The sequence below is a fragment of the Artemia sp. Qi Xiang Cuo genome, chromosome 3, assembly GCF_049724085.1.
Source record: "Artemia sp. Qi Xiang Cuo chromosome 3, ASM4972408v1, whole genome shotgun sequence".
In the NCBI taxonomy this organism is placed as follows: domain Eukaryota; kingdom Metazoa; phylum Arthropoda; class Branchiopoda; order Anostraca; family Artemiidae; genus Artemia; species Artemia sp. Qi Xiang Cuo.
The window spans coordinates 3,878,125-3,890,943 of NC_142796.1; the positions used below are offsets into that span (position 1 = coordinate 3,878,125).

The following is a 12,819-nucleotide window of genomic DNA, read 5'->3' on the forward strand; positions in this document are numbered from 1 at the left end:
TCGCTGAAAAACTTTCTCTGGCATATAAATAGCAGGCCAAAATATAAATTCTTAAAAGAAAACCTGAAAGATTCAAATTATTATTTTGTTATCCCTGAAAAAGACAATGTCAATATAAAACGAACAAAAATTAATTAAACAAACTTTATCCACAAAATAAGTTTTTCAAAAAAAAAGTCAAGAACTCCATTAAACCAAAATGAACAAAAATAGAATCAAATGCTCTATCAAGCATACAAATACCACAAATCAGTATCAATAAATAAATAAAACCTAAAACAAACAGAAATAGGAATAAATAAAACAGTCAAACTCAAAACTAGCAGAAATTAGTATGAGTAGGGTTAAAAAACCCTAGGTTTTTAAAAGCGAGAACATAATTTGTTCTTTAATCAAAATTAATTAAAATTTTAAGGAATACATATCAGCATATGTATATTGAAAGAGTTTGACTCTTTTATTTGTTTTAATTTCTGTTTGTTTTGGGTTTCATTTATTTATTGATACTGATATGTGGTAATTGTATCCTTGGTAGATTATTTGATTCTATTAGTGTTCATTTTGATTTAACGGAGTTCTTTACTTTTTGTTGAAAAAATTTTAACTGATATTTAATTAAAATCTCGTTTGAATTCTAATTAAAGTAAAAATATTTATTTAGAATAAAACTTTAATGATGCTGCCGAATTAATTTTGAAAATAGTATTTGATTTTATTTTGTTTTTGAAAAGTATATCTGAAACGGTCACCTAGCTGCTAAGTGCAAGCTTGAAGCTGCTAATTGTGAAGGAAACCTCTGGTTTGAGTTTTCCAAACTAATTTTTTTTTCAAAACTTCAAATTAATCAAAAAGCAATCGGAAATCTTTGTGTTGAAAGCAATCTGTAGAATTCTTGTTATAATTATACTGATTTCAAAACTGAGCCTTACTAGCCAAGTGGTTGACACGCTAGACTTGAAATCCTGTGTTTGGAAGGGCAGGAGTTCTAGTCCTTGTGTCACTGATTATTTGGTGTAGGTCGGGGGGAGAGGAGGGGGGCAGCGGTGAGACTCTATAAGCTCAGCCAGAATCAATCGAACTCCAAACCAGCACCTGGAGAAATCTGGGGTAAAACACGAAAAGCATCGGACCATTTGCCCCCAACCACGCATGGAACTTTCAGCAGAAGGCACAGAATTAGGAGATCAATACCTGCGCTACTCGGACCATTAAACAGCATGCAAAAAAGCTAAGTTACGTTAAAATTTCAAAACAACAAATAAAATCGGTTCAAAATAATTGGGCAAACGAAATAAAGAAATAAAAACAGTGAAACTGCATCAAAATACCTTCGATACTGTGGTAGTTTTCCCAGTTCATTTTCTGGCCTGTTCCGTCTTTAAAACCCGCAATATTCTCATCAGCTTTTTGTTGGTCAATTTCTTGCTAGAAGACACAGAATGTTCTAAACTCACAACAAACTTTTGAACTTACACGAGAAATATTTTAAGATTGCAGAAAAACTTAGAAAGAGGGAATATAAGACTTTTTGTAATCAAAAAACCAACAGAGAGACAAAAATCAATGAAAAAAAAAACGATAAACGAGACTGCGGCCAGTGGAAAGAAAAGACGAAAAATTTAAAACAACGCGGATTTTTTCGCCTGTATCAAGACAAGGTGTCTTCAGCACAAGAGAAACACAAGAAGAACAAGATAATAAAAAAACACTAAAACTAAAAACAAATAAAGCCACCACCAATAAAATACAATTGGCGCCAATAAAATACAATTGGTGGATTAGTTGCCCCAATTGTATATTATTGGTGGTGCTTTTATTTGTTTTTAGTTTTAGTATGTTTTTTTTTATTATCTTGTTCTTCTTGTTTTTCTCTTATGCTGAAGACTCCTTGTTTTGATACAGGCAAAATATCTGCATTGTTTTACATTTTTCGTCTCTTCTTTCCAGTGGCCGCGGTCCCGTTTGTCGTTTTTTTTTAATTTATTTTTTTCTCTATGCTGGTTTTTTGTCATGGCTGGCCAGTTCGGCTTAAAATATTTTATTTTTTTAAATCAAATTAAATATTACTCCATAAAATCAGTAGAGGTGGTAAATACTTAGCTAAACACTAATTTAAAAATAATCATGTAGAGCTATTTATAGCAAAGGTTTCTTAGAAGTACTTTTTTAACCAGAGTCAATTTTTTCTCAGATAATCAAAAGAGAGTATAGCCTACTTATCTTTTTTATTTCGAAAGTGTAAAGGCAGCCGATTAAATCTGACAAAGGCTGCAAACAGCTAATAGATTTCACCAAACCGTGACTAATTTTATACATAGGTTGGTGAATATACCTAATTTTGTCTCATGTTCAAGCATCGAGTTTCAAACTTCCAGGAAGTTTTTTTTTCAGTGGGCCATCTATCGCTAAGATGTGTGAACTACAAGGCATTTTGGTTTTGAATGACAATAACACTCATGAGTTACAGTTATTATTCATGAATACAGTTTTATGATTTAATTTTATGAACGACATGACAAAACTTAAGGTTGAAGACATTTGCAATGATGATTCTGAGCCACATTTCTGCATTCTGAGCCACAATGAGTATACGCAACCGCTCTGCCACATATATTATATGCGACCCCTTTCTGGAAACTCTTGGCAAACCGTGAAAAGGCTAAAATCCGCTCTTTGTTTTTCCGTTTTGCCAAGTACGTACTAAAATTGCCACCATGGACAAAAAATGTTTTCTGATTCGGCGCTATAACCTAGCCGACCCAAATTTAGCTGTTGAGAAACTTATTAGTCGGCAAAAAATAAAGCCAGTAATTTTAAAGCACGAGTGGGCAAGTTTGCTTGTTTAATTATTCCACTTGTATATATCTATATCTACATTTATATCTCGTATGCATTGAAAGTTATACATAGTTGATCACATAGAGGCCTCAGTGACGTTATATGATGTAAAATGGTATGATGCATATTAACACTAACGTCCTTTATAGGCCATGCTTGAAAATGTATAACAATAAGTTGCATTCCTGTAACAGGAACTCAAAAACTAGCAGAAATTTCTGGGTAAAGTGCCTTAGACAATTTTCTTTTTTTATTAAGACAAAAAGAGGAAAACTGCAAGTAAGAAAAAAAGCCTTACGATACTTTACGAATTGAGCCCAACAAGCAGATATGTTTCTGTTGAAGTGTTTCTGTGTTCTGTAGAAGTTTTTCTGCAGCCCAACAAGCAGAAGTGTATAAGTATTCTCTTTTATTAAGGAGATTTTGATATCCCTTTTACTCAATAAGATTTAAGTCTTGGTCAAAATCAGCAAAAAGAAAGTAAAATCGATACTACTTGAAAAAAGTGATATTATTTTTTCACATGCGCTTTAAAATCATCTGGGAGCAGGTTAGCCTTTCTACCCCACGTGAAACCTTAGAAGACAAGAACAAAACTAAAATTAATGACTCATTGAAGACCCTGAAATTAAAAACATTATTAAAACACTTTTCGTGTCTGCTATACATTTCTAAGCGAATAGACGAATTGATTGAAACTTGCCACATATGATCGCCTTTGATAGAACCAGATTAAGAGGGGAATATGGTCAGCACCAAGGGGGTATTGGTGCTAGAGTGATATTGAATTAGGTGGTTATTTCTTAATTTATTGATGATGAATGAAATAAGGTTATCGAATTTTCTACTTTAAGATTAGATAACTGAAATAATTAATGATTATAACTGATAATTGCTATATCAATATTAAAAGTTCTGATGATAAAGATGATGAATTAGAAATGGAAATTGCCGTAAGAAGTTTGATTATAGTGAAAATAAAATAATGCGTATGATGTCACGAGCATACAATCATAAACCATTATTAAGATTCATTAGGAACATCGGCAAGTTTTAAGATTTAACACAGAGAAATTTTTTGTTATAGACGGTAATTTTATTAGTTTAATTATATAATAATTCAATCATTTTAAGTATGGTGATTTTAATTATTTGTATGATTTACTTACTCCGGTGCAATCTAAATCCGTATATTATATTCCCTCCGTCGTTAAATTGATCTAACTTACCCTGTCTTACTTAATTCATCTAGCTTTGCCTGAATGGGTATAATTTTTTAAGCTGCTGATTGTAAATGTAAAAATGTAGAGAAACTGGATTTCTTGATATAGCATGTTTTAAGTATACAAGTTAATGTATCTTTTAACACTTCAAGAGCGTGTTCAACAATTCTAATCTCTGATATGTTCAAACAGGATATGAGTATCGTTGAAAAAAATCTTTGTTAGGATACAAAACTATTTTTCCAAGTTCCCATCTTTTCAAATTAAAAAAAAATTGCCCTAAATCTTTTATCGGATTAGCTAATCATAAATTTTATGCTTTAAAGTTAGAAATTATTCACCCTGACTAATAATGAACAAGATTTATTATTGTTGTTAAAATCGTGCTTAATTTTGACTTAGCCCAAAGTATCACTATAAAATGAGTCGGGCTTAACTAACACTAACTGATCATTGCTTGCTGACAGTCCCAAAAACTGACAACATGTATTGGCAAGACCAGTTTTCAAGTGCTTAATTTAAGAAATAATTCAACTGAATCTCCATCTAGCAGTATATCCAAACCCAAGCTTTTAGTGGCCTGGTGGCTTCCATGAAAATTGTCACAAAACCAAAATTTCGACAATTTTTTTTTTATTGATCCTTTGAGTTAGGGGGCATATTTCTACAGATGGAATTTGGCCTATGCGTTGGCTAGTTTTTTTCCACTCGGTAACTAATTAATGAAAACAATGATAATCTGAAGGTATCTAGGACTATACATAGAAAACTTTCCTTGGAAGCGAGCAACTTTCCTTGGTAACATAACTTCTTCTACAAGAAAATCCCAAAGTTACCTGAACATCAGGAATCAGGACGTCAAATTTTAAATGTTCAGTCTTCCTCAAAAATCTATTCAGTGTTTCTTCAGCTTCAGGAGCAACTAAGACATCAACTGCTTCTGGCTTCAGGTCATTTTCATCAGCTTCGGCTATAAACTTAGGGTCGGACCAAAATTGGATGCCTTCTTTGTCTTCCAAAGGTAAGAGCAAACTTGTCTCGTTATTAGCATCCACTTGTATTCTAATTACCTTCAAGCGGAAAAAAATAGGTAAATAGATGTTTAACTACCCAAATTTAACTGTTTTTAAACAATACAACGAACTACCCCCTTCCAATAGATGGTATGTAATTCTTCCTTTTTGATACACTCTATATATGACTAGGAACGAATATTTTCCACTGCACGGTGATATAGCTTCTAGGACATGGAGGCTATGTAAAAAGATTACGATGGTTCTTGGCCAAATAAATAAAAAAAAAGTTTTTTTTTTTAACTGAAAGTAAGGAGTTACATTAAAACCTAAAACAAACAAATATTATTCTGTATATAAAAGGGCCGTCCCCTCCTCAATGCTTCACTCTTTACGCTAAAGCTTGACTTTTTGTAAGAACTCTACTTTTTAAAACATTAAAACTGTAGCGTAAAGAGCGAGGCGTTGAGGAGGGGACAGCCCCTTTCATATTCGGAATAATTTCTGTTCATTTTAAGTTTTAATGTCACTCCTTACTTTCATTAAAAAAACTTGTTTCTTTTTTATCTAATTTCTGAACGTTTTTCAACTAATACAGGTTCGAAATTGGATCACGGTACCTGAAAAATTAAAACCGAATTCGTATATTAGTTTTGACAGATCAATTCAGTATATAAAGAATTGCCCCCTCCTCAATACCTTGCTTTTTACGTTAAATCTGTTAGCACTTTAAAAAAAGCTTCCTATTCTAATTCAACGGCCTCCGTGTTTCAGTAGACGCTCTTAAAAAATTGGGACAAACAGTCAAAATTTAGCGCAAGGAGCAAGGGTTTGAGGAGGGAGGAACCCTTAATATGTGGAATAATTTCTGTTCGTTTTTCAAATAATGCCGGCAAATCTGGCTCACCCTCCATGAAATATACCCCTTTTCCATATGGAAAGCCCCTCTGTGGAAATTTCATCCTACGTAAAATGTATCCCCTCGTCTAATTCCCTCCAAACAGTTCCATCCTCGCTGGTGTGAATTCAATTCTGGTGTGAATTCAATTCCTCATTCCTGTTTATCCTTCACATATTTCCTAATTGATAACCTCATTCATGCCGACATCACAAACCCAGTAATTATCGCTATCATTTGAAAAGCGCTATCGTTTATTTTTCATCCTAAATGATGAAAAGCCTTAAATTTGAGGGAGAGTTCACACTCTCCCTCAAATTTAAGGCTTCCAAACTAGGCATCAACGCTTTTCTATCACTTTCCATAATACCTTATCCAAATCTTTTTTTCTAATGGTGTTCTTTTCAAAAAAAGCATAAATACCCAAAAAATTTCAATTCTAATGCAAAATCCTTCTGGTCAGAAAAATCAATCTGGGATAGGCGTAATTCGCCTTTTCTCTGCTTGCTTGATCTTCTCAGCTCTATCCCCAAATAAGGTTTTGTTCCAGTCGGAGTGATAGTAATGATGAAAAATGTTCCTAGAATTTTCAAGTTGCAACTTTTTCTCATCTTAAGGCTCCCTAAGTGGGTTCAGATGCCCCTCTGTCAGTTTTTGCAATGTCTTACTTAAGTCCCAAGCTCTTTTGCTCATTTTTTTATTTAGTATATAATTTACTTATTCATAATCCTCGCACACAAAAAGAATATAAAGGCGAAGCAATAGTAATAAAAAAGAAGTAGATAGAAACACATTATCAACGAAAAAATTAGATAAGACCATGGTGAGGGGATAAACACGCATAAGCCATTCCCGAGAGTTCTCTATGACTACAAAGTTTTCTTACGAAAGTAAACAGTGAAGTCGAAACTTAAAACAAACAACACATATTACTTTGCAGATTATGTAAGATCTTTCTATAAAACTAGCTTGAATGAATTGATTCGTGATATATTCCAGTATCTGCAGAATTCTAAAAAAAGTGCTTTACTGAAAACACTAAGCTAACCAAAAAACAGAATGTTCTTTTGGGCGTAGAAAATCGTGTATGCAGTCCCAAGAGAATAAATTTTTTTTTAAGTTCCCAGTGGTCTTTCACCGGCCATGATGTCATGTTATACAATAACAATTCTGGACAAAAACCTAAATCTAAAGCGCTTTCAGTAAAGCGCTAGTTTTGGAATTCCACAGGTATTGGAAAATATCATGAGTCAGTTTATTTGTGCTAATCGTGTTGATATATCTTGTGTAATATGACTTAGTTACTCACTTAATGCTCCTAATGGTGGTCCAGCTTAGAGAGAAACGTAACTCTCTGCCTCCAATCGGAACGGTCTTGTGCAAGCGCAACTGCTTCTTGTAGGTCAGTACCAATTATTGAGAGGTACTGGGTAAGACTGTCCCTCCGTCTGAATAGGGGCCTTCTGCAAAGGTGCCTTCAGCTATGCACAGAGGGATCAAACTGAATAGTGTGCTCCTGAATAATGTTTCTTCTGGCATGAGGATCTATTGATCGAACTACCATAGGTTTCGTGCAGCGAGCTGACGACAGTTGGGGTGTGATCTGTTAGTGCCAGTAGTTGGGTGTTTCGACAGAAATTCATAGTACCTGATCCTTCCAATACGACTCAGGATCTTTGTTTGGGCTAATTCTATGGCATCACGAATAGAAGTGGCAGCCGGCCAGGCCTCCCCACCATAGGGGAGGTGTTGCAGATGGGGGAGGTGTTGCACCATAGGGGAGGGGGAACTTGAATAGGGGAGGTCTTACCCCATCGGGGGGAGGGGGAACTTGAATTAAGGTGGTGTTGCAGATATGAATTTTTGTTATACGGCTGATGTTGGGCTTTGAGTGTACCAAACGGCATAGTCTTGCCATAACTGGTGCGTCTTTACCGATGCGCGACTGAAATTTAGTTTTGACTGAGCCGTTATTCGTGATGAGAGATCCATGTTAGGTAAATGACTTGAAGATTGCATCAGTATGCCCTGATATGTTGAATGCTCATGGGTTGGCCGAGTTACCTGTCCGGTTTACGATCATTATTTTTGTCTTTTGCCAGCTAATATGTATTCCCACTTTCAGGGCTTCATCTGACAGTGGGTTAAGGGCTTTTTCAAGTTCATTTATAGAAGTGTATATCGGAGCAATATCATCAGCGAAGTCCCACTGGCTAAAACTCTGTCGCTATACTTCAGTCCGAAGGGGAGTCGGTCCGTGATTCGATCCATGACATAATCAATCACCGCGTTGAACAGTTCAGGGATAGCAGCACAGCCTTACCGTACACCGGTATTTATATCTAACAGAGAGCTTCGACGACCATTAACCAGTGTAGAGCACCTTAAACAAGCGACAGTGTTTTTCCGAAAGACCTGTTTGTTCTAATATAAGCCAGAGACTCACGGCTGACCCAGTCAAAGGCTGCTGTAAAGTCAACAAAGGCGATTTATGCTTTACGCTAGAACTCACTGACTTAGCGTACAGTGAAATTCTGCTTGGTGGTAGATCTGTTGGGCATAAAACCTGCTTTCTAAATCTGGTGGCACCTATTGATGAACTGGGAGCTTCTACCGATCAACGTCGTGGCAAATAATTCGCCGGGGACCGACAGGATGGTGATTCCTCTATAGTTAGAGAAATCACTACGCCTACCTTTGTGCTTCCGTAGAGGGAATGTTATCCCTACCTTTCATTCTTGTGGAATCAGTTCAATTGTCAAAACGAGGGAGAAGTGCATATTAGCATCGTTGGTCTTGTGAATTTTAGCATCCTTGCGGTGCCTGCGAAGGATTAACTTTTGTTCTTTTAAGCTTTTAATTTATTTAAAACCGGGGATAAGATTGCTGAAGATCAGTAAGATGAAGCCAAACAGCATAATAGTAAAATATTGTACTGGCATGTTAATAAATTGAGAGGGAACAATCAAATTAGACTTGTCCCAGTTAAAGATGGAAACGGGTTATTATTCGTGATAAGGAAAGAGCTTAAGAGAGACGGGCAGAACATTTTGTGAATATGCTGAACCGCAATGAAGTTACAGGAAATGCTAAAGACAAGAATAAAAAAGTGTTTGACACTTTTGAAGCGAAGGAAGATTTATTTTGCGAAGAAGAATTAGGGACAGTGCTGTAAGGGTTGAAAAATAATAAGGCCCCAGGAGCTGATAATGTGGTAAATGAATTTGTTTTAAAATATATGGTGGTTGTGAAGTTCGAGATAATTTAATGAATTCTATAAATACAATTTTTTAAAAGAGGAGGTGCCGAGTGGTTTTAGGAAAACTTTAATTAGACCCATCTCTAAGAAAGGTGATAAGAGTGGGTGTGGTAATTAAAGTGCCATAAGCATGGTTTCCGCATTAATCAAATTACTCAGCATGATGATACTTTTGGACTTGGATATGATGTAGATAAAGTTTTAAAAGAAGACCGGGGAGGTTTGAGGAAGAGAGGAGGATGAGTCGACCAAATATTCACTTTAGACTAATAATTCAGAATTGCCTGAGTCATGACACCCTTTTAGTTCTCAGTCTTATATGTAGATGATGAGCAAGCGTTCGATATAGCCGATAGAAGAGGTTTATCGAAGGTCCTATCCGTATTTGGTATGCCAAATAAATACGTCAATGTGATCACTACTATGAAGGAGAACAGTATTGCTGCGGTTAAGGTAGGATATGAGGTTAACAGCTGGTTTCATACTGAATCAAGAGCTAGGTAAGCCTGCACGCTATTAAATTGCATATCGATTATTTTGATAAAATTGGTCCTAAGGAACATGGAAAAGCCTATGGAAAAGCACGAAATCGAATGAGAAGATAGGACTCTCCTAGACTTAGATTGTGCTGATTATTTGAGTGTCCTAAATGAAGATGTTAGCAAAGTGAGTGATTTCTTTTTTGAGGTTCTAAGAGTTTAGAATGCAAGAATAGGTTTGAAAATGAATGTTAACAAGAGTAAGTTGCGAAGACTGGGAATAAGTGAAGGTGAAGAGGAAATGCTGGGTAACTAGAAGATGATCAAGTGGATAGATTCAGTTACCTAGGTAATACTATTTGTAAAGATGGTGGACGCGGTGAAGATGTTAAAGTAGAATAGCCAAGACCTAGGGTGCTTTTACAGAGTTGAAAGAAGTCTAAGGTTGCAATATTGGAATTTATAGTGATGCAAGGGGTCAAGTATGGTTCTGAAGTGTGGGCACCCCAAAAACCGGAGAAAGATTTGTTAGATGTTTTCCAGAGGATTTTTTATGGTTTCTTTTGGGTACCCGTGTGACTGACCTCATTTTAAACAGCACACTGTACAAAAAATGGGACTCTATTCCGATTTTTAGGTCTCTAATGAGAGAAAGGTTAATGTTCCTAGTGCACATTCTGTGCATGAAGGATGACAGATTGCCAACAATCTAGGACCAAACGAAAAGTAGGTCGTCCCTGAATAGGGTGGGGTGGGGGAGGTCATGAGAAAGGACTTAAGGGAAATTAAAACCTCTTGAGAAGCTGTAAAGAGGAAGGCTTTAAATAGATTGGAATGGAGGCAGAGTGTGTGTAGCTGCGCTGGTGTAAGGCGGCCGGGTGCTGCACTGAGTTGCTAGTAGTAGTAGTAGTAGTTATAGTGTTAGTCAGTCTATTTGGCAAATATAGGTTTCGGCAATTTATTTGGCGATCAATGAGCTTGGTCTAGTTTCAATGTAAACCTAAAAAATTGAAACACAAACCGCTGAGAACTTTGAGCCCAACTTTGTTGGAATTATCAAACAGTTCTTGGTAACAAACTGTAAGAAAGGAGTGCCTCAGCCCAATAGCCGGCGAAAGTCTAAAAAATTGAATTTTGATATCAACAGATATACCAAAAGCATCAACTTATTATGCTGATTCTAAATGTATAAAGTTAATCAAGTTTAGTGCTACACATACTACACAGCTTCGAGTCTGAGAAAATTTGCCTAATTTTTGGAAAGGGGGAAACCCCAAAAAGTCAAGCGATCTTTACGAAAATCACACCATCAGATTCAGCATATCAGGGAACTCTATTGTATTCAAGATCCTATGTACACAAATGTGGTATGTTGTATTTTTTGCCAGAAGAAAGATCACGGATATTTGTTTATTTTTTTTTTTTCTTTCCATTTTTTTCTCAGGTGTGGTCGTATTTAACCAATGGTCCTAAAATTGGAAGAGGGTTCATTTGAACAGATATCAAGAAGTTCTAGTACCCTTTTTAAGTCAGCAAAAATATTGGGGGGCAACTATCCCCCCTTCCACTCCCACCAAATACATCTGATCAAAATTTTGGCATAGCCCTTTGGTTCGGCCTAGTTGAAGGGTCCAATAAATATGTTTTTAGTGACGACAAGTCTCCCTATAGCCCCCGGGGAAAGGGCTATAAGTTATGCAATTTGCCTATTGTTAACACAAATGGGAAATGTACGGATTTTTTTTGGTATAGTGGAATTTTCTGTTGGAGGAGGGGATGTGTTTTTTAAAGGGGAAACTTGTCCATGAGGAAGATAGTTTATGGTGAATATTTTACGCGGGGGTGTCAAGGAGATTCTCTGGGATGATTTGGAAAACAGTCAAAATTAAATAGAAAGTAAAGTTTATTGGACTAAAAATGAGGAGTAACATATTAACTAAAAAAGAACAGAAATTACTCCGTATGTAAGGTGTAGGAGCTACCCCTTCTTAACCCACAGTCTTTGCACTAAAGTCATAAAGTTATTGAATAATATTTTCACATTCAAGTTAAATGACCCTCGTGTTTGAGCAGTCTTTCTCAAAGAATAGTAACAAAAAAGTCAAACTTTAGTGCAAAGAGCGAGGGCTGAGGAAGAGGTAGCCCCCCTCATATACGGAATAATTTCTATTCGTTGTAAGTGCTAATGTTGCTCCTTACTTTCAGTTGATAAAATTTGTTTTTTATTAAAGGAACAAAGCCGGGTATAGGTCACAGGTCATGGGTCAACCCTGTTTACCAATGCTGTGTCGGAAAAATGGTTTCTTCGCAATTTTATTGGTTGATTCTCTTTCCGCTTCATTAAAGCGAGGCTTATCTTACTATGTTTGCGGAGTTTGAGATCATGTGTGACTTAACTTAAATAAAATGACATATAGTATAAAGTGTTACCTTGTATCCAGTAAAATCTGCAATAATATCGTCATCAGTATCGATGTCATCAATCACAAAACTTTGGATCGGCAGAAAATTACTACTTATAAAATAAAAAACATAAACCAACAAAAAGCACAGTCCTGTCATTTTTACGAATAGTTCCACATTGTAGTTCTATTTTTCAATATTTACTCTAGAAGTAGCGGTATAACTTGTTTTTCTTCAATGGCAAGTTTACCAGTTTCTCTTTTCGTAACAATAACAATAAGGTCACTGTGCCGCATAAAAAAAGGGGGTCGTGGTCAATTGCTACTATAATAAATGTTGTATTCGATCCTTCGGTTTGATTTACGACCATCAACCTAAAAAAAAGGATTAGTAAGACAGATATGTGATTAGGCCGATGTGTTGCCCATTGTCTAAAAACGCATACACCAGTTGGTACGTTCTATGCGTTACAAAATTGGGTTGTCAAAACCTTATAGTCAAATTTTAATTCATATTTGAATATGGTAAATCATCATAAAAGCCACAAAAAATTATTTGAAGCACTACAAAGATTTTCTATTTAGCTTAAGGTTGGTTATTAATCAGGGCCGCATACGCTAAAAACACCTGAAATAGTTTTATTTTTCACTAAAAAAAGGAATTTACAGACCGGATACGTTAGAAAATTCGAAAGACGCTATATTCG

At 35.7% G+C, this 12,819-nt stretch overlaps 1 protein-coding gene across 1 annotated transcript; it reads right to left on the minus strand.

The window, feature by feature from the left end:
- Positions 1-1,254: 1,254 nt before the first annotated feature.
- LOC148953665 (uncharacterized) lies at positions 1,255-12,327 on the minus strand. The gene is made up of 3 exons (XM_089086758.1): positions 12,141-12,327; positions 4,898-5,131; positions 1,255-1,425 (listed from the first exon to the last, which is right to left on the minus strand). Exons 1-3 carry the CDS (start codon positions 12,270-12,272, stop codon positions 1,270-1,272), a joined length of 522 nt encoding a protein of 173 aa, XP_088942884.1. The 5' UTR covers positions 12,273-12,327; the 3' UTR covers positions 1,255-1,269.
- Between the last annotated feature and the right edge of the window lie 492 nt (positions 12,328-12,819).